At 41.1% G+C, this 21,231-nt stretch overlaps 1 protein-coding gene across 1 annotated transcript; it reads left to right on the top strand.

The window, feature by feature from the left end:
- Window positions 1-19,953: 19,953 nt before the first annotated feature.
- Window positions 19,954-20,576, top strand: LOC138895396 (uncharacterized). The gene is made up of 2 exons (XM_070180079.1): window positions 19,954-20,115; window positions 20,346-20,576. The coding sequence occupies exons 1-2, from the start codon at window positions 19,954-19,956 to the stop codon at window positions 20,574-20,576; spliced, it is 393 nt and encodes a 130-aa protein (XP_070036180.1).
- The last annotated feature ends 655 nt before the right edge of the window (window positions 20,577-21,231 follow it).

Consider the following 21,231-nt stretch of genomic DNA (forward strand, 5'->3'; position numbering starts at 1 on the left):
TTGAGGGATTTTCAGAGATATAGATTGGGTAACGATTCTTAACTCCTTTATGGTTATATCCCACTAATCTATCATTTATTTTCTCTTTAATTTTGGATTTTTGGGGTTGAAATTGGGAAAAGTTTGGAAGAGCTTCTTCAACAAAGATTTCGAGTTTTGAAGGGAATTTGTGGTCGGATTTAAGTAAATTTTATATGGTTAGACTCGTGAGCGAATGGGTGTTCGTATTTTATGACTTCTACCCGATTCTGAGACGTGGGCCCCATGGGCGATTTTTGAGTTAATTTCGGAATTTTTGTTAAAGTGTTGATTTCATTAATTAGATGAGTCTATTATTGTTGTATTTATGATATGTAATTGCTTTTGGCTAGATTTGGGCCATTCAGAACCGGATATTCGTGGGAAAGGCATTTTGACCGATTGATTAAGCTTGGTTCGAGGTAAGTGGCTTGCCTAACTTTGTGTAGGGAAAATCCTCTTAAGATTTGGAACTATTGTGATATTTGAGCGCCGTGTACGTGAGGTGACGAGTACGTACACGAGTTAGTAGTAGAAAAACCTGATTTTCTTACTGAGCAGCAACCTGTTTTCCTTTTATTTTTAGTTATACCATTTTAATGAGTATTAATCTATTTTCATTCTTATTTGAGTTATTCCAATATGTGTAGCTATCCTGTTTAGTCTAATACAACATGTCTACGTGTCTTAATTGCTTATGTGAACTATGTGCAGCATGCTTAGTGAATTTCCTACTTCTTCCTTAAGTGGTACTTAGTCTAAATCGTAAGATTTCGTGATGTAGTTGCATTTCTATTGTTTGCGCTGCATATTAACTTTGGGACTACGGAACAGTATTGCGGGAGATCCCCCTGTATCGTATATTTACTTTGGGACTACGGAACGGTATTCCGAGAGATCCTCCTGTACTGCATATTTACTTTGGGACTACGGAATGGTATTTCAGGAGATCCCCATGTACTGCATATTTACTTTGGGACTACGAAACGGTATTCTAGGAGATCCCCCTGTCTTGTATATTTACTTTGGGACTACGGAACGGTATTCCGGGAGATCCCCCTGCACATTTACGTTTGGGACTACGAGACGGAATCTCGAGAGATCCCCTGTTGTGTTTCTGTATACTGAGCTGTTACCTTCTATGATTTCATTGTTGTTTAATTTCAGCCTTTATTTTATTGCGGCATTACACTCTATATTATTTTATTATATATTTACCAATAGGGCCCTGACCTGACCTCGTCACTACTCGACCGAGGTTAGGCTTGGCACTTACTGGGTACCGATTGTGGTGTACTCATGCTACTCTCTGCACATGTTTTTCATGTGCAGATCTAGGTACTCCTAATCAGCCGCACTATCGATGAGCCAGAACAGCTTTGGAGACTTCAAGGTATATCTACCGCGTCCGCAGACCTTGGAGTCCCCTTCTACTCTTTCTCATGTCCATTATCTTCGGTATTTTTCCTTTGTTAGACTCTGATATATAGAGACACTAGATTTTCTTTCTATAGTTTGTGATTCACGATGTTCCGGGTTTTGGGATTGTTGTGTATTTTTCAATAGTTGGTTAAATTTTTATTTTTATTTCATTATTCCGCAAAATGTTAGGCTTACCTAGTTGTAGAGACTAGGTGTCGTCACGACATCACACGGAGGGGAAATTGGGTCGTGACAATTTCGGCGCTTATTATGGAAGGTTAGCATTTCAAAGGTTTAAGAATTTCTTAAGTTTAGTTTGAAGTAGGCTTTGGTGTTATCGATGTCCGTTTGAGATTTTGAGCCTTGGAGTAGGTTCGTATTGTGATTTATGACTTGTGCATAATGTTAGCGTCATTTCGTAATATTTAAGTGTGATTCGGACATGTGCGTCGAAATTAAAACTTTGAAAGTTTAAAGAAAGGTTTCGATTGTCGATTCACAATTTTGAGGTTGTTTGTATGATTTAAGACCCCGAGTAGGTTCGTGTCGTGTTTTGGGAAGTGCTGGTATGTTTTGATGGGGTCTCGGGGGCCTCGGGTTTGAAAAGGATTGAAATCGATCGAAATTTAGATTTGAGGAAATGCTGGAAACTGCTAAAATTTTGGTGTTACCGCACCTGCGGTGGTTTGGTCGCAGGTGCAGACATGCAGGTACGATGGGGGTCATCGCGAAAGCAAAGAAAGCCTGTCAGAATAAGGGTCGCAGGTGCGAAGCTTTGGCCGCATCTGCGTAAGCGCAGAAGCGAAACTCTAGGTGCAGAAGCGGGTGAAGGCGCAGGAGCGGAAGAATCTTACATATGCGATGCCGCAGAAGCGGGAAATGTTTCCGCAGGTGCGAGGCTTTGTGTTGGGGGATTTTTTGCAGAATTGGAGGAGTGGTCGCAAAAGCGACGCCGCAAGTGCGAGACTTCTGTTGGGCAGAAGGCTTCTTACTTAGCTCTCATTTCTCTCATTTTCCACTTGGATGGCCAAATTTGGGGAGCTATTTTGAGGAGGTTTTCATCATGCAACACAAGGTAAGTAATTTCCCACTTGTTGTTATTTAATTTCATGGATTTAAACATGAAAAATTGTAGTAATTGTGGGATTTTAAGAGAAAAACCTAGAAATTGATATTTTTAGATTTTGACCACGATTTTGGAAATGGAATTAGGAATAAATTATATATTTCAGATCGTAATGTTATGGGTAAGGTGGGCCCAAGGGTTAACTTTATCGACCTTTCGAGCGGAGTTGGAAATTGTGTAAATTGATTAATTATGGGTATTAGAGTATATTTTGATTGGTGTGCACATTGTTTGACTAGTTTTGGATCGACGGGCATTGGTTTGAGGCGTTAGAGAGGCTTTGGAGTCGGTTATGGAACTTCTGAGCGAGATAAGTTTCATGTCTAATCTTGTGAGGGGGAAACTACCCCTAGGTGATGTAATTGCTATGTGATACTAGTTGTGGGTGCAACGTATGCATGAGGTGACGAGAGTCTGTACGTAGCTAAAGCATGTTTAAGTCCGGGTAGACTTAGGACCTTATTATGAAATAATTAAATTATTTGAACTTGTTCTGTTGGCTTAATTAATTGAAATTGATTTAGAAACAAATATACGTATACTAGGCCGGGCCTTATCACCTTGATTTGTTGGCTAGTTATTTGAGAAACGGTAAAGATTATATTCACCTTGCACTCATGTACTGTATTGTAAGCACGTGTCTCATGATTCGCTAACTTCCTTCCTTTCTTGTGAAGCGGTTTGAATGCCTCGGCAGTATAATAGATGTATCTATGGTTCGTGTTACTCGACCCTCGGTATTGTACACATTATTCTGGATCGGACCGAACAACCTCGGCAGAATCATGCGCTATATCGCTAGTAGTCCGAATATTCACGAGATAATCTTTCCACCGATGCCGGGCATTTTATATGGTATTCCTTATTTATTTGATATTGGCACTTGTCATTTTCTGAGTTGTTAAGGTAGAATGCAATATTGAGAAATTCATACTTTAAAAGAAATATTTGGAAGATTTTTGTGACTTACAGATTTACCCAATTTTCGTTGTATACTTCATATATGTTATGAATTATTATATTATTTTATTGGACCATTAGTAAGTGTCGATGTCGACCCCTCGTCACTACTTCTACGAGATTAGGCTAGATACTTACTGGGTACGCATTGATTTACGCACTCATGATGCACTTCTGCACTAAATGTGCAGTATCTGACAGGTTTATTTGGTGATCATCTTGTTGCGTGTGGCGCACCTGTTGAGGAGACTTTATGTGAGCTGCATTCCAGGCTACGCATCGTAGTCCACCGAGTCTCTATCGTACTATTTATTTTATCATGTCTTATTTATATTCTAGACATATGTTGTATCGTTATTGTACTCCTAAGAAAATGCTCATACACTTGTGACACCAGGTTTTGGGGTTATACTAGTTGATGCTTATGGTTTGTATATTATTAACGACCTTATATTTTTTTATAAACAACATATGTTGTACATCCATCGTGGATTTAGAAGTGTAAATCTCCTTCCTTAAATCTATGATTTTGGAAGAAATAAATGAGTGATTGAATTGATAAACCAATGTTGGCTTGCCTGACAGCGGAGTTAGGCACCATCACGACTTATAGTGGATTTTGGGTCGTGACAGCTTGGTATCAGAGCGTTAGGTTCACTTAGGTCTCACGAGTCATGAGCAAGTTTAGTAGAGTCTTGCGGATCGGTACGGAGACATTTGTACTTATCTTCGAGAGGCTATAGGGTTGTTAGGAGCACTTCCCTTCTTGATTCCACATCGTGCGATTTGATTCCTTTGAGGCTTATGCCTTTATTTCCTTCCTACTCAATCTTACACGACGTGGGGCGCTTGTTATCAATTGGGCATCGAGGAGTTGTAGTGGTACTGCAGACATGGTGCAGGATGTTTTTCCCTACGTGTTCGGGTAGAATTATCGTCGCCTTGCGGAAGGATGTTCTTGTGTTCCAGCTCAGTATTTGTATTTTCTATGGTTTCGAGATTATGAACGGATTTCTATGATGTCTATGCGTTGTTATCACACAATGTTGGTGTAATGGTAAGTGCTTGTTTATGTGTCAAGGCAGTGAATGACATGAAAGGAAGATTTCTCAGTGCATGATTTAGAGGTTCAGCATTTAATTCCAGCAAAGGTAAGGCAATCGGACTATGTATGCTCAGGCCTTGGTCGATGAAGCGACGAGACTTGATATTTTTGAGTGTGGTGGAATTCTTATTTGCTATGTGGTGTCGTCATCCTTGCTGGAATGCATTAAGGTTCGTCGGTGTTATGGTCTTCTTCGATTTTCCTTCGGGGCAGGATGTTGGGAAGTGGCGCCTAAGAAGCGATTTTCAGAGATAGCAGTGTGTAGCGGTTCAAAATTGAATTGGTATTTCTAATGTTGATGGCTCGAGAAAGATGATCATATAGGAGTTTTAGAGTTGGTAGCAATTCATTAGTTCTGGTGCTACAGGTATGGATTTGATTTGAGGCAACATTTAGGCAGCGAAGTATGAGGAAGGACATGGCGAGAAGTGTCTCGCGATGGTTGAAGTACTAGCAGGTCAACTATGAAAAGCAGAGGTCGAGAAGTTGCTTAAAGGAGATGGTTTAACCGAAGTAAGAGTGGCAGATTAGCATATGGATTCTGTGGTAGGCTAGCCGCATGCCTTGAGAATGTTTAGAGTGGTTTGGGAATCATGGTGGAAAAGTGACTAGGTCTATAGATTTTATTTGGGATGGTGGCTACTGTATTGAGGAACATTGAATATGGCAGAAAGAAGTTTTCTTGAAATGAAGAGGGGTGTGAACACTTGATTATCGTTGGGATGCAACATGACTTCAAGTTTGGAAGCTATTGTCGAACTTTTAGTTGATGTCAATGGGGAATGAACGGACTTGTACAGCTAATGGATGAGCACGGGATCAGGAGGGTTTACTGATTTAGTAGTAGTTGTACCCAGTGTAACATCATTGGGAGATGTCGGTATGGAATTCCACATATGGGATATCTCCTGTGGACAGGTCAGCGGTTGTGTGATTTTGATGAAGTTTCTACGAAGATTTCTACTTACTACGAAGCGGAAGGTCAAGTATACGATTATGGCTGATAATCGGAATGTTCATGAAAAGTTTAATAAGAAACTACAAGAAATTTAGCGGGTTGACGGTGCGAGATCATGGTAATTGAGAAGGAGAAATCATTGCAGGTTTTAGGTTTATATAATTGTAGCTTAAATCTAAGTGGGGGAGCCTCACCATCTACGATTGGATCATCTGGTTGTATGCTTATGCGGTTTCTGGTTTTTGGTCTATTGGTGGGTTATTATGACTAAGGAAAGAAAATATCAGGGGTAATTCGAGCAAAGAAATTGATAAATGTGCACTATATTACGCCTTATCGATTCATGTACAGGTTTAGGGAAGACTCAGAGTTTATGATTCTTGTGGATGTGATGTACAAGGAAAATAATTCAGCCGGTTGCTTCTTTGAGAAGGTATTCATGTGCTAGCAGATCATTGAAGTTTGGTTATATTCGGGATCAGGTCAGAGTGGATGACTCTCAACAATGGTCCTAGTGGGTTCAAGAATTAAAGTGTAGTGCCTAAGGATTTCTGGTCCGTTGTGTGGTTAAGGATTGAGTTTTCACAATGGATACGAACGGGGCTTGGAATGTTCTATGTTATCATCGGGTATGCAGTGTAGTATTGGAGGAAAGGAAACAATAGCTTCGAATTCGCGGAAGGTCTTGCAGAATGGGTGCACCAGTTGGAGATGCTATTATGCGTATAAGGAGAGTATGAGATGGTTCATGAGTATTGAGAAGATGTGGTCTCGTGATGCGGGTCACTCGGGATGAGTGCGGATTTGGTTTGTTACCTTTTTTAATGGACCTATTATTATTTCTAAGGCAAGTCAAGAGTAAATTGGAAGAAGTTGGGTCGGTTAGTAATGGCTGAATCAGCATGATTGTGGCAAAGATCAGTTCCTTCAGTGTGTGAAGTTATACATGTGGTTTGTGATTGTACGTGCGGGCTTGATAGCCACCACAACTTGATTGATTTGGGAGGTATCTGATTCAAATGGCCATGTGGTGTAAATGGATTCCGGAGGAGTCATGGCGGTTTAGATCATGACTTGAGATTTGTATTTTCTGCGGTTTGGGAATTCAGTTGCGTGTTGCGTTGGCTCTTCTGAAATGAGCTAAGTGAAAGGTTTCTATACAATGAAATATTTATTCTACTGGTAGTTCAGGGGTTATGATGAATTCGTGTATTCTCGCGTAGCGGCATGATAGGTGCAGTAAGCGGCATGGGAATTTGAAAGTTGAGGATCAAAGTTGCGGTTCGGTGTTGACAAGAATGTCACGAGCTCGGATGAGCAGGAGAGAATTCAGATGTTCAGAGTAAGCTGGCATTGTCTTTAGTGTCACCTGAGAATGGCGTTCTCTGTAAGAGGCTTGGTGTATTGATTTGCGAATTCTTGATTTGCTTTACAAAATTAGAACGGTTGGTGGTATGGATGTGCAGACTTTGCTACCTGGTGCGAAAGGTCGTGGGAGAGTATCCTACTGGGAAATCTGTATAAGTGTGACATGTTAGTCACTTTATTGTTAAAGATTGAAACCAAGCATGGAGACTATGGTACTATCATTAATGTGAGAGTTTATGCCTGGAAGGCGCTCTATTCCTATAGTTGTGAACTGTGGGAGTTGTTCCGGATTGAGACGACTTGATTATTCGCACATGCGATGAGGTCCTGTGTAGCTTGTGGTGTTATATGAGCAGGATGGCTCTCGAGATGCAGGTCATCTATCATGCCTTAGTTGTGCTAGGGTTTTGTGGCGTATTGCACTATCCGTTTTCCCATAGTTGTATTTTTTCACTTGGCACGCTTGTGGACGATATTCGGTATTCCGTAGGTATAAGCATTATGGCTTTATGGGTACGTCCTTGTTTATTGTTGGGTGGCACGCCGCCACGGGTACATTGTTTGGATCGGGTTGCATGCCACAACGGTATCATGTCTGGATCGGGTTGCACACTGCAACAGTATCATGTGTGGATCGAGTTGCACGTCGCAACAGTGAGATGTTGAGTACGGTCCCCTATACTTATTTTGTTTATTTGTTTCTCATTCTCCGAGAAATGTTCATAGCATCTCTTTGGCCGTTTTATTCGTTACGCGGGCCGGGTAGTTCTTTTTCCAGAGTTCGTTTTTTCTTATGTATTATATTTGAGTTTGTAGCTTGTTGGCGCATTGTGGGCATCATATGAGATTTTTGGCAGTGTTTGAGATGGCTTATTGCCTGAGTAGCTTGTACTGGGTGAGACGAGGTCATTGGACTTGGGATCAGTGCGATCGGGGTTATGAAGGGTATACTAAAGAGCAAATATCGTTATTCAGCTCAGAACGAGGTAATGGTTCCTGTCAGGAGGACAGACTCCATGATTTATTGATTGGGTTAGGTAGTTGTGAGTTTCTACACAACTCTTCCGTCGTGGCGGTATTGCGAGATTTTGAACAGGGATTATATGTGTTATGAGGTATGCTGCGGGCTTCGGGTCAGTGAAATTTCAGTTGTTGTGCTTGGATGAGGTTGCCTTGGGCAAATGAGTTATGCAACGCGTTGTGTGATGTCAGCCTGGGTGGATGATCATGTTTTGGTACAGTGTGTAGTGACTGATACAGTGTTCGTATGTTAGAATCAGGTCTTGTAGAGAAATTCGAAGGTTGGAATTTGGTTCTAAGGCTTATTGACTAAATAAAAGGGAGGATCTTCAGTCTGGCTCGAACTAATGGGCTCAACTTGGTTATGGTGGCACGGGTAGGTGCACGAGGTGTTAAACAGCGATTTTGGACAACTTCGGAGCATTCCTTAACACATTCGAGGACGAAAGTATGTTTAAGTGGGGGAGAATGTAAAGACCCGACCGGTCATTTTGAGCTCCAACTCATTTTCGGCGATTTAAGGCCTTGAATAGATTCACTTCAGGTATAATGACTTGTACGTATGGTCGGAATTGAATTTTGAAAAGTTCGGAGTTGATTCAGAAAGAAAATTCTAATTTCGGAAGCTTTAAGTTGGAAGAATTGACTAAGGTTTGACTTTTGAGTAAACGACCTCGAAATCGGGATTTGAAGGTTCCAATAGGTTCATATGATGATTTCGAATGTGAGCATATGTTCGGGGTGAGTATCGGGTGATCCAGAAGCATTTCGGCGCTTATTATGGAAGGTTAGCATTTTGAAGGTTTAAGAATTTTCTATATTTGGTTTCAAGTAGGCTTTGGTGTTATCGATGTTCGTTTGAGATCCCGAGCCTTGGAGTAGGTTCGTATTGTGATTTATGACTTGTGCGTAAAGTTTGGCGTCATTCCGGAATGTTTAAGTATGATTCGTACGTGTGAGTCGAAGTTAAAAGTTTGAAAGTTTAAAGAAAGGTTTCGATAATCGATTCGCAATTTTGATGTTGTTTGGTATGATTTGAGACCCCGAGTAGGTTCATGTCGTGTTTTGGGAAGTGTTGGTTTATTTGGATGGGGTCCCGGGGGCCTCGTGTTTGAAACGGATTGAAATTTGGATTTGAGGAAATGCTGGAAACTGCTGAAATCTAGTGTCACCGCACCTGCATTGGTTTGGTCGCAGGTGCGGACACGCAGGTGCGATAGGGGTCATCGCAGAAGCGGGGAAAGACGGCCAGGAGAAGGGCCGTAGGTGCGGAGATTTGGCCGCATCTGTGCAAGCACAAAAGCGAAACTCTGGACGCAGAAGCGTGTGAAGGTGTAGGAGCGGAAGAATCTCGAACCTGCGATGCCGCAGTAGCGGGGAATGTTTCCATAGGTGCGAGGCTCCGTGTTGGGGGATTTTCCACAGAAGCGGAGGGGTGGTCGCAAAAGCGACGCCGCAGGTGCAGCATTTTGGCCACAGGTGCGAAACTTCGGCTGGGCAGAAGGGTTCTTTAAAATCGAGATTTAGCTCTCATTTCTCTCATTTTCCACTTGGATGGCCGAATTTGGGGAGCTATTTTGAGGAGGTTTTCATCGTGCAACACAAGATAAGTAATTTCCCACTTGTTGTAAGTTAATTTTATGGATTCTACATGGATTTAAACATGAAAAATTGTAGTAATTGTGGGATTTTACGAGAAAAACCTAGATATTGATATTTTTAGATTTTGACCACGACTTTGGAAATGAAATTAGGAATAAATTATATATTTGAGTTTGTAATGTTGTGGATAAGGTTTACCTTCGAAATGTTTTGGAATCCGGGCATGTGGGCCCGAGGGTTGACTTTATCGACTTTTCGAGCGTAGTTGGGAATTGTGTAATTGATTAATTATGGGTATTAGAGTATATTTTGATTGGTTTTCACATTGTTTGACTAGTTTTGGATCGACGGGCATCGGTTTGATGTGTAAGAGAGGCTTTGGAGCCGGTTATGGAACTTCGGAGCGAGGTAAGTCTCTTGTCTAACCTTGTGAAGGGGAAACTACCCCTTAGGTGATGTAATTGCTATGTGATATTAGTTGTGGGTGCTATGTACGCACGAGGTGACGAGAGTCTGTGCATAGCTAAATCATATTTATGTCCGGGTAGACTTAGGACCTTATTATGAAATAATTGAATTATTTCAACTCGTTCTGTTGGCTTAATTAATTGAACTTATAATTGAAATTCATTTAGAAATAAATATAAGTATTGTCACGACCCAATTCCATTTTTGGCCGTGATGGCACCTAGCACCATTGCTAGGCAAGCCAACAGTGAACAATCTAGTAATTTTCCAATTTTAATAAGTTTTTCCCAAGTAAATAACTTTCCTTAATTTAATAGGTTTAGTAAGAAACAGTTTTAAATTAATAAAACGAAAGCAGCTGAATGTATTTATGGCCATAGGAATAAAACCAAAATCACAAGTCTACTAGTGTGTGCCAAGATCTGGTGTCACAAGTGTGTGGGCTACTAGTAGAATATACAAAAGATCTCTACTATATTGTCTAAAATAGAATAGATGGGAAATAAATCAAAAGAGAGACTCTGGTTGCTGCTGAACGACTCAGAAAGGCAGCTCATCGTGTGGTCTCGAACCAAAAGTCAAGCGGGCGCACTGGACTGATAACCAGATGCACCTGCCTCAGATCATATACATCAAGTGCAGAAGTGTAGCGTGAGTACGTAAACAGCATGCACCCAGTAAGTATCTAGTCTAACCTCGAAGAAGTAGTGACGAGGGGTCGACTTTGACACTTACTATGGGCCAAAAATATAATAGTATGAAATTCCAATTAAACATGATATATAAAATGATAATAGAACTCAGAGCAGGAAAATAAGTAAACAATCCTTTCATTTCAAGTGAGAACCAAGTCATTTCTTTCGTCTAATCCTTTCACCTTTCAAGTCCATGGAACAATATTAAATATAAAGGGGTTCCAATATCTTTACGCACGAATTATGCCGAGGACGTACGACCCGATTCAAATATATACATATAAATATATTGTGCACTGCCGAGGGTCGAACGGCCCGAACCATAGATACATCAATTAACCTGCCGAGACGAACGGCCCGCTTCCATGAGAGTAGTGGAAATTTATCCCGTTCGCGGAATATACTTGCGAAGCGGTTGAATATAGATTTTCTCAAGTTATCATAATATTTCTCAATTCCTTTTTCAAAGTAGGAAATTGAGCTAGGAACCTTTACAAATATCGAAGTCCTCAACCTCCGCTTTAATCCAAACAATTAGTAAGCATAAACAAGCAATGGTATCAACAAAACATGGTATAAGCCTAAATCTACCCGGACATAAGCATGAATAGTAGCTACGCACGGACTCTCGTCACTTCGTACGTACTTATCCCTCGCAAATAGAAGTACATAATGATTAAGTTCACCTATGAGTTTAATTCCCTCTTACAAGGTTAGAAAAGAGACTTACCTCGTTTCAAGGCCTACTTTCCAGTCCAAGAATGTGCTCACACCCTTAATTCGGTGCCGAATCAACCCAAAACTAATCAAATAGTATATAAACTAATCAATACATGCTCAAAATTTCGTATTCCAACTATTAAAGAGGTTACCCAACCCTAAATGTAAGATTCTTAAAATTCACCCCGAGGCCCACGTGCCCGGATTTCGGAAATTTTCAAAGAAAGTTGTTACCCATAACCTCATGAACTCAAATATATGATTTTTACTAGATTCCATAACGAATTTCATGATTAAATCTCATGTTTATCAAAAACCTAGGTTTTTCTCCTAAACCCATGATTTTCAATAATTTACATGTTATAATCTACCCATAAGTTATGTATTTGACTCATATTTGGTAGGAATTACTCACCTCAAGGTGTTAGATGAAAATCCCCTCTCTAAGAGCTCCAAGAATCGCCCAACAATGGAATAAATGAGCCAAAATGACTAATTCCCGCATTAAATGAAGGATTCTACCTTCAGTGGTTTACGCACCTGCGGAGGGACTTTCACTTTTGCGATCAAAATACCACTTCTGTGGAACCAGCCTAGCCACTCGCCCATCGCACCTGCGGAGCCAGGTCCGCTCTTTCGGCCGACTCTTTCGCACCTGCGAACACAACCACTTCCGCGGTAACAGTCATCGCACCTGCGCGTTCGCAAGTGCGCCAAACTCCTCACTCCTACGGATCCTGGGCAGTCTTGGCTTGCTCGCTTCTGCGGCTCCTAGCTCACACTTGCGAGCTCGCACCTGCGGCTGGCCAAGCGCAGGTGCGATTACACCAGCAGCTGGGAACTTCAGTTGTTGCTCCCAAGTTTCAACTTGGTCCGAGCCTCGTCCGATAGATACCTGGGGCCCCAGAGGCCCCGCCCGAACATACCGACAAGTTTGAAATCATAAAACAAACCCGCTCAAACTTTTGGAACGCCCAAAACGACATTAAAACTAAGGATCACACCCCAAACCAATTGGATCAAAAATATGAACTTTAAGTTCTTCAATTAACTCCCAAAGCGCCAAAATGTACTTACACTACTCGGATTGATACTAAATTTTGCGTGCAAGTCTTAAATGACATTACGGAACTAACCCCGGTCTCAGAATTCCATTCGGACCTTGATATCACCAAAACCTACTCTAAACCAAATTTAAAGAACTTCAAGAACCTTCAAGGAACCAACTTTCAATATTAGGCGCCGACCGGGTCATCCACAACCCGGTCCGAGCATACGCCCAAGTCCAAAATCACCATACGAACCTATTGGAACCGTCAAATCCTGATTCTGAGGTCGTTTACTCAAAATGTTACCCGAAGTCAAACTTAGCCTTTTAAGGCCAACTTAAGGAACCAAGTGTTCTGATTTCAACCCAAACCCTTCCAAATCTCGAACTAACCATCCCCGCAAGTCATAAAATAATAAAAGCATATACGGGGAGTCTTATTAAGGGGAACGGGGTTCTAAAAAGCAAAATGATCGGTTGGGTCATTACAAGTACACTAGGTCGGGCCTTATCACCTTGAGTTGTTGGCTAGTTATTTGAGAAACGGTAAAGATTATATTCACCTTGCACTCATGTACTGTATTGTAAGCACATGTCTTGTAATTCGGTAACTTCCTTCCTTTCTTATGGAGCGGTCCAAATGCCTCGGCAGTGTAATAGATGCATCTATAGTTCGTGTTGTTCGACCCTCGGCAGTGTACACATTATTCTGGATCAGGCCGAACGACCTCGGCAGAATCGTGCGCTATATCGCTAGTAGTCCGAATATTCAGGAGATAATCTTTCCACCGATGCCCGGTATTTTATATGGTATTCCTTATTTATTTAATATTGGCAGTTGTCATTTTCTGAGCTGTTAAGGTAGAATGCAAGATTAAGAAATTCATACTTTAAAAGAAATATTTGGAAGATTTTTGTGACTTACAGATTTTCCCCATTTTCGTTGTGCACTTCATTTCTGTTATAAATTATTATATTATTTTATTGGACCTCTAGTAAGTGTCGATGTCGACCCCTCATCACTACTTCTCCGAGGTTAGGCTAGATACTTACTCGGTACGCATTGATTTACTTACTCATGTTGAACTTATGTACTAGATGTGCAGGATATGACAGGTTTATTTAGTGATCATCTTGGCACGTGGGCGCACCTGTTGAGGAGACTTTATATGAGCTACATTCCAGGCTACGCATCGCAGTCCAGCGAGTCTCCATCGTACTATTTATTTTATCCTGTCTTATTTACATTCTGGACAGATATTGTATCATTATTGTACTCCTTAGAAAATGCTCATGCACTTGTGACACCGGATTTTGGGGTTATACTACTTGATGCTTATGGTTTGTATATTATTAACGCTCTTAAATGCTTTTATAAACTACAGATGTTGTACGTCCTCCATAGATTTATAAGTGTAAATCTCTTTCCTTATTAAAAATCTATGATCTTGGAAGTAATAAAATGTGTGATTGAATTGATAAATCACCGTTGGCTTGCCTGACAACGGAGTTAGGCACCATCACGACCTATAGTGGATTTTGGGTCGTGATTTTATCGAAAGACGCTATCTACTTAAGGACATTTCTTTTTTCACTGAAAGAAGATGCTAAGCACTGGTTGCAGACTTTGCCGACTGGGTCAATTCAAACTTGGGAAGACATGATAAAGAAGTTCCTTGAAAAATAATTTTTCAGCTGCAAAAACAGGAAAAATCGAAGAGAGATCCACAACTTTGAATAGAAAGAGACATAAACGGTGTTTATAGCATGGGAAAGATTTAAGGATATTGTTAAAAGATGTCATCATCATGGAGTAGACTTATGGATGCAACCCCAAGATTTCTGGGATGGTCGGACACCCTCTGGCAGGAGGACGCTAAACAACGCAGTTGGATGTCCTCTTATGAAGAAAACTCTTGAGGAGATTGTTGCAATTCTGAATGAATTATCTGAAGATACAAATCAATGGCCTGCAGATGATAATCATAGAAGAAAATCAGTTGGGGTGCACCAGGTATACTCTAACACATCAGTGCAAGCCCAGCTAAACACCATGGCTTGAGAGATAAGAAAGTTAACATTGGCCAAGGTACAAAGTGAGCCGCAAGCAACATGTAACTTTTGTGGAATGGTACACCCTACACACGAGTGTCAAGCTTCAACTGAAGTTGTAAATGTTGTGGGGAGCTTTGACAGAGGCAACTACCAAAGTGGCAATAATTTTAACTCCATGGGGCAGAGACACCCAGGTTTTTCTTGGAATTCACCAGGTGGTAGAGCAAACGTATGGAAGCAAAATAACTCCAGACCCTAGGGGCAGGGAGCTATAGATTTTCAAAATCAGCAGAGGCAGCAATATCATCCTTCACAGTCTAGTCAGTCTAGCATGGAAGATTTAATGAAGACCTTTATTATTAAGACAGATGAGAGACTTGATACCCATGGCACAACTTTCAGAGAACTGGGCACGGCCTTTCGAAACTTGGAAAGACAGGTGGGGCAACTAGCTAATCTATTGTTTGAGAGGGTTCCAGGAACTCTCCTTGCTAATACTGAAAGAAAAATCCAAAAAAGACAATAAATGTAGTGTATTTGAGGAGTGGGCGCGTATTGGAGGATCCCAAGTCAAAACAAAAGGATGAACTGATTTAAAGATAGGTGGAGATTGTGCAGGAACAGAAAAATGACAACATTCAAAAAGGTTTAAGGATGGTGGATGAGGGTCTGAAGAAGAAAGGGAATATTAGAGCTCAGAATAAGAAGAATAAGAAAGATGAGAATGCAATAAATGAGGAAACTGAAGAAAGTAAATATATGTCTGTTCTACCTTTCCCGCAGAAGTAGAGAAAAGAGAAGCTGGACAAACAATTCGGGTGCTTTCTAGAAGTGCTCAAGCAGGTGCATGTGAATATACCAGTCACAGAGGTGCTATCACAGATGCCATTGTAGGCAATTAAATTTTCATTGAATTTAAATTCATAGGAAATTTGGATTTAATCTCAAATTGAATATATTTAGTCCAAATAAATATTATGGGCTAATATAATTGAATTAATTATATATGTCCAATATATATGGATTAAATAAATAAGTCTTAATCCATTGAGCTAGCCCATTTAATTGGGCTAAAGTTATGATCCCACTTCATTAATCCCAAGATATCATCTTCCTAGAGGCCCAGTTTGGTTTCACGTGTCAAATGACGTGGCAGGCCAAGTCAAACGAAAGAGCCAATAGGATCGTGCCACATGTCAAAATGACAAGTCATGCCAAGTCAAATTAAAAGGCCAATGAAACCGCGCAACATGTGCAAGTGACATGTACTGGCCAATCAAATTCGGCCTTGTCACTCTTCAATCTGATTGGTCGGAAAGAGTTTATTCTTATCATAACTCTTCCCTCCCACAACTATAAATAGGGGTCTTTATAACTCAGAAAAGACACCAAAATTTATAAAAAGAAGTAAGAAAGAGCTCGTGGATCAAACGCGGTAAATTCCTCCACAAGTTTCAAGCTTCAAGCAATCAAGTTCAAGTTCGAGCAATCAGGTTCAAGCTCAAGAACGAAGAACAAATTAAGTTCAAGCTCAAGAACTAAGAACAAATCAAGTTCAAACTCAAGAACGAAGAACAAATCAGGTTCAAGTTCAAGCAATCAAGCTCAAGCTCAAGAACAAAGAACAAATCAAGATTCAAGGAGTACGAGTTCAAATCAAAGTTTGTGCTAGTTGAATTCAAGATCATCGTTCGTGGTGACAACTATATATTCAAGATCAAGCTCAAGGGCCCTTGAATTTATTTACTATTAGAAAGAAGAATCAGAGGATTCATCGAGATTGTACACTCAAATTATTTGAAATCAAATACTACGATTGTTGCGATATTTTTCGGTCTTGATTTTATTTTTTTGACGCAATTTATTGTCTACAAATTCTGGCACACCCAGTGGGACAATCTCTACCTTTCATCTCAACTTTTCAATCACCAAAGTTCAAGAACATTAAAATGGCTTCAAAAAAAAATCAACTCCAGTTCAACTTCCACCAAGGCTGCTAATTCCAGGTTCTATGCTGATGTGGAAAGCATCCTCGATGTTACTTTTAGAAGATTTGGACCAGTTACGAGGAGCAAATCAAGCTCTTTAGGACAACAAGCACTCCAAGTGTCGTCCGCATCAACCCCTATTTTTGGATCTTCATCCTCAAAAGGAGCAAGATCTTCCACAAACGCACCCGAAGGAGGAAGCGATGTTGTTGAAAAGATCAAGAAAACTCTTGCTCTGCTTGACCTCTCCGGATCCAAGAACTCTGCTGTGAAGGAAGATGATGATGCTTCAAGTGATGGATCCTCCCCGCTTACACCACATAACATGAGCCATTCGAGGATCAATCTGTGTGACAATCCATGCTACTCTCCATCGTCCATGACAATCATGCAAGCCATGGTGACAAACACTTCATCTGTGGAGGAGCAGTTGGCAAACTTGACGGAAGCAATCGCTGGCTTGACCAAGTGCATGCAAAATCAAGATGCTAGAATTGACAAGCTAACAGACAGGATGGGAATCTTGATGGAAGAATAATCCACCCATGCACCTGGAAAGCTCCCAGAGGTTCCAGAGAGTAATTCTCCCCCGAGACAAGTTGCATCGGCTAAGGCTATCCATGTCTCATTTGAAGGGATGATTCCAATCGATCAACTGAAAGAGTTCATTGAAGGAACTATTAAAATCAAGTATGAAGTTGTCACCAAGTCCTCTCTCACATACGCAAATCCATATACTACGAGGATCGATATGTTGAAAATGCATGCTGGCTATCAACCTCCAAAGTTTCAACAGTTTGATGGAAAAGGAAACCCAAAGCAACGTGTGGCACACTTCGTTGAGACGTGCAACAACACTGGGACTTATGGAGATTACCTCATCAAGCAATACGTCCGCTCACTAAAAGGAAATGCTTTTGACTGGTATACAGACCTCGAGGCCGGATCTATTGATAGTTGGGATCAACTAGAGCAAGAGTTCCTCAATCGCTTTTATAGCACAAGGTGCACGGTGAGCATGGTGGAACTTACAAATACTCGTCAATGGAAGGGTGAACAAGTTATCGACTTTATCAATCGTTGGAGGAATGCAAGCCTCAACTGCAAAGACAGGCTTAGTGAAGCTTCTGGCATTGAGATATGCATCCAAGGCATGTGTTGGGGACTCCGCTACATCTTGCAAGGTATCAAGCCTAGCACATTTGAAGAACTTAAGACTCATTCCCATGACATGGATTTAAGTATGGCCTCCGCTAGAAACGAAAGGCTGCCTATCTATGAGCCTCGCAAAGGGAATGACAAGCAAGAAGACGGGAAATGGAGCAAGTTTGCACTCAAGTCTAAAAACAAAGAAGCTATGAATGTCAACACATCACCTGTGAAGTTCACAATGAAGGTGAGCAAGAAGCAGAGTACGAAATCCACTTCTTTTCAAGATAAACCAAGTGGAAAGTTGACTCTAAAAGAAATGCAAGAGAAGCAGTACCCATTTCTGGATTCTGATGTGCCAGCAATTTTTGAAGAACTCATCGAGTTAAATCTCATTGAGCTTCCGGAGATGAAGCGGCCAAATGAAGCTGGGAAAATTGATGACCCAAATTACTGCAAATATCATCGACTTGAGAGCCACCCTCTGGAGAAGTGCTTTGTCTTCAAGGACAAAGTTATGGACTTGGCTCGTGAAAAGAAGATCGTGCTTGAAGATGAGAAAGCAAGTGCAAACCAAGTCTCTATCACCTTTGGCTCATTCAGTCCGGACGAATTATGTGGTTTAAAAGAAAGTAAAGATGGAGAATTACTGGAGAACAATAAAGTTGAAGTCGATCAACCTGATGATGATGAAGGTTGGACGTTAGTGACTCGTCGTAGGTGCCACAAAAGAATCCCATGAAAAGAATCAATAGAACAACCAACAAGAAAAATGATGGTAAAAGGACCAAGGAAACGGAATCCAGTTAGGCGTTTGAAGAAAGCAAAAGTAAAGGTACACCATTCTCAAAAGCCACGACATCCAGCCACCTTGGAGGACTTCTTGCCATGTTGGTTCCACATGAAGATTTCCTGTGATGGTATTGAGGCCTCTTGTTGCAATGCTGATAAAGGGGAAGAAAAGAGTGACGACCTACCATTGGCACTATCTCCAAAAAGGCTAATCGAGTCTATCTCTCAAGAAGTTAACGCGTGCGAGGAAAAGGTTACGTTCACAAATGACGACCTTCTACTAGGTAACACTCTTCATAACCGCCCATTGTACCTGGTTGGCTATAGGCGTGATGAAAGGGTAAATTCGCACTGTGAAAGAACTTGGTATTCCCATGAACGAACTTTCATAAAGTCTTGTGATGATCCAAGGATTCAACCAAGGGGGGCAAAGGGCCATAGGAGCGATCAGGTTGGAATCACCATTGAAGATATGCAATCAAGTGCATGGCTGCATATGATCGATGCAAAGACTTCATACAACGTCTTGCTTGGAAGGCCTTGGATACATGAGAATAAAGTGGTTCCATCTACCTACCATCAATGTTTGAAATACTATGAAGGTGAAGTCGAGAAGAAGATAATTGCTGATGACGAGCCATTCACCGAGGTTTAGTCACACTTCGCCGATGCAAAGTTCTACTTGAAGAACCACATTGTGAAGGAGCTAAAACTTGATGATGTCATGAATGACAAGGATGACAGGTCCACGGCTAAGAGAGCTGAGGTGGTTACCGACAAAACCAAAGTTGTTACTGAGGAGGTACAACCCGACGTGAATAAATCTCATAGAGAGGATATTGCGCCTTATGGCAAAAAAGTAAGTCATGCGCTCCAATATGTCCCTAAAAGGAAGAAAGATGAAGGCAAATCATCTAATCTCCAAACTAAGATGCTAAAGGAGTTAACTCTTCCAGTAAAACGAATTGAGGCAGTAAAGTTGTTCTCGAAGCCACTTGCAGGGTTCGTAGCCCAAAATCGTTTGCAGAATGTGGCACTCCCTACAAAACGAACAGATGAAGGTTTTGATCCTAACACTTACAGGCCATTTGCAAAAGCTGGATACAATCCCAATGAGCCATCAAAGTTAGGGAAGCTCCCATCAGAAGCTATAACGAGGCAACCACGTGAAGGTTTGGGATACAAGTAACTGTCACCAGTGTGTAATAAGAAGGGCGAGCAGCAATTATATCACTGTAGAAGACGAATCTGCCGCTTCTAACAGGCCTTCTATCTTTGATCGACTTGGAAAATCAACTGTGAGAACTTCCGTATTTGAGAGATTGGGTCCATTAAAGAAAGGGAATAAGTTCCAGAGAAATTATCGAAATACAAAAACAGCCGCTTTGCCCAAAATTCAGAAGATCTCTAAAGATTTCCCAGTTTGGTTCCTTCTAGAATGAAGCGATAGACAAAAGTCATGGTTTCGTGTGATGAGGTACTGAAGGTGAAGCCATACACTATGGTCTATACTAAAGAACGTGGTGAAGACAAAGAAAGTGTAGGTTCTTCGTATCATGTTATTGCACAAGGCGAGCATGGTGTTTTATCTCTAATGGAGGACGACGAGAAATTGGACGATGTTTCACCGTGTTATCACATATCCTTCAATGATGGGGACCCTCAAGAAGATGAAGATGCGAAAGATGCTCCCCCGGAACTTGAAGAAGGGGTGAAGGCAACGATTGATGCCTTAAAAGAAGTTAACCTTGGCACTAATGAAGACCCACCTACCTAAGTGATTTACTAGAAGTTGATGAAGAAAGCACTTATATTGAGTTACTCAAGGAGTTTAGGGATGTCTTTGCTTAGAGTTACAAAGAAATGCCTTGCTTGGACCCTAAAGTAGCAGTCCATCACCTTGCGGTCAAGAATGGCGCTCGTCCTATTAAGCAAGCTCAAAGGCGCTTTAGGCCGGACTTGGTTCCCCTGATTGAAACCGAAGTTAACAAACTCATTGAAGCTAGATCTATTTGGGAAGTTAAATACCCAACGTGGGTTTCAAGTATTGTCCCTGTAAGGAAGAAGAATGGCCAGATTTGAGTGTGCGTCGACTTCAGGGATCTCAACAATGCGTGTCCCAAAGATGAATTCCCGCTTTATATTCCAGAGCTGATGATCGATGCTACTACTATGTATGAGGCAATGTCGTTTATGGATGGTTCATCAGGCTATAACAAAATTTGCATGGCACCAAAAGATGAAGAGCTTACTGCATTCCGCACCCCCAAGGGTATTTATTGCTACAGGGTAATGCCTTTTGTCTTGAAGAACGCTGGTGCTACTTATCAAAAGGCTATGCAGAATATTTTTAACGACCTTCTCTACAAAAATGTCGAATGTTATGTGGACGACTTGGTGGTAAAATCAAGAAAGAGGGGTGACCACTTGAAAGACTTGAGAATGGTATTTGAGTTGCTCCGGAGGTACCAACTTAGGATGAATCCATTGAAATGCGCCTTTGGAGTTACTTCCGGGAAGTTCTTTGGTTTCATTGTACGACATCAAGGGATTGAAATTGATCAAGCCAAAGTAGATGCAATTTTGAAAATTCATGAGCCTCGGGATATTCACGAATTGAAAAGTCTGCAAGGAAAGTTAGCGTACCTTAGGAGATTCATCTCAAACCTAGCTGGGAGGTGCCAACCATTCAGTCGCCTTATGAAGAAAGGTGTCCCTTTCAAATGGGACCAAGCGT

This window comes from Nicotiana tomentosiformis, chromosome 7, assembly GCF_000390325.3.
Source record: "Nicotiana tomentosiformis chromosome 7, ASM39032v3, whole genome shotgun sequence".
Lineage (NCBI taxonomy): Eukaryota > Viridiplantae > Streptophyta > Magnoliopsida > Solanales > Solanaceae > Nicotiana > Nicotiana tomentosiformis.

What these genes read in the sequence shown, in the direction of transcription:
- LOC138895396 (XM_070180079.1), top strand. Translation starts at nt 19,954, where the DNA reads ATGGTTTCGTGTGATGAGGTACTGAAGGTGAAGCCATACACTATGGTC. An exon ending in ACGACGAGAAATTGGACGAT is followed by an intron (nt 20,116 to 20,345) that starts GTTTCACCGTGT and finishes GTCTTTGCTTAG; the next exon opens with AGTTACAAAGAAATGCCTTG.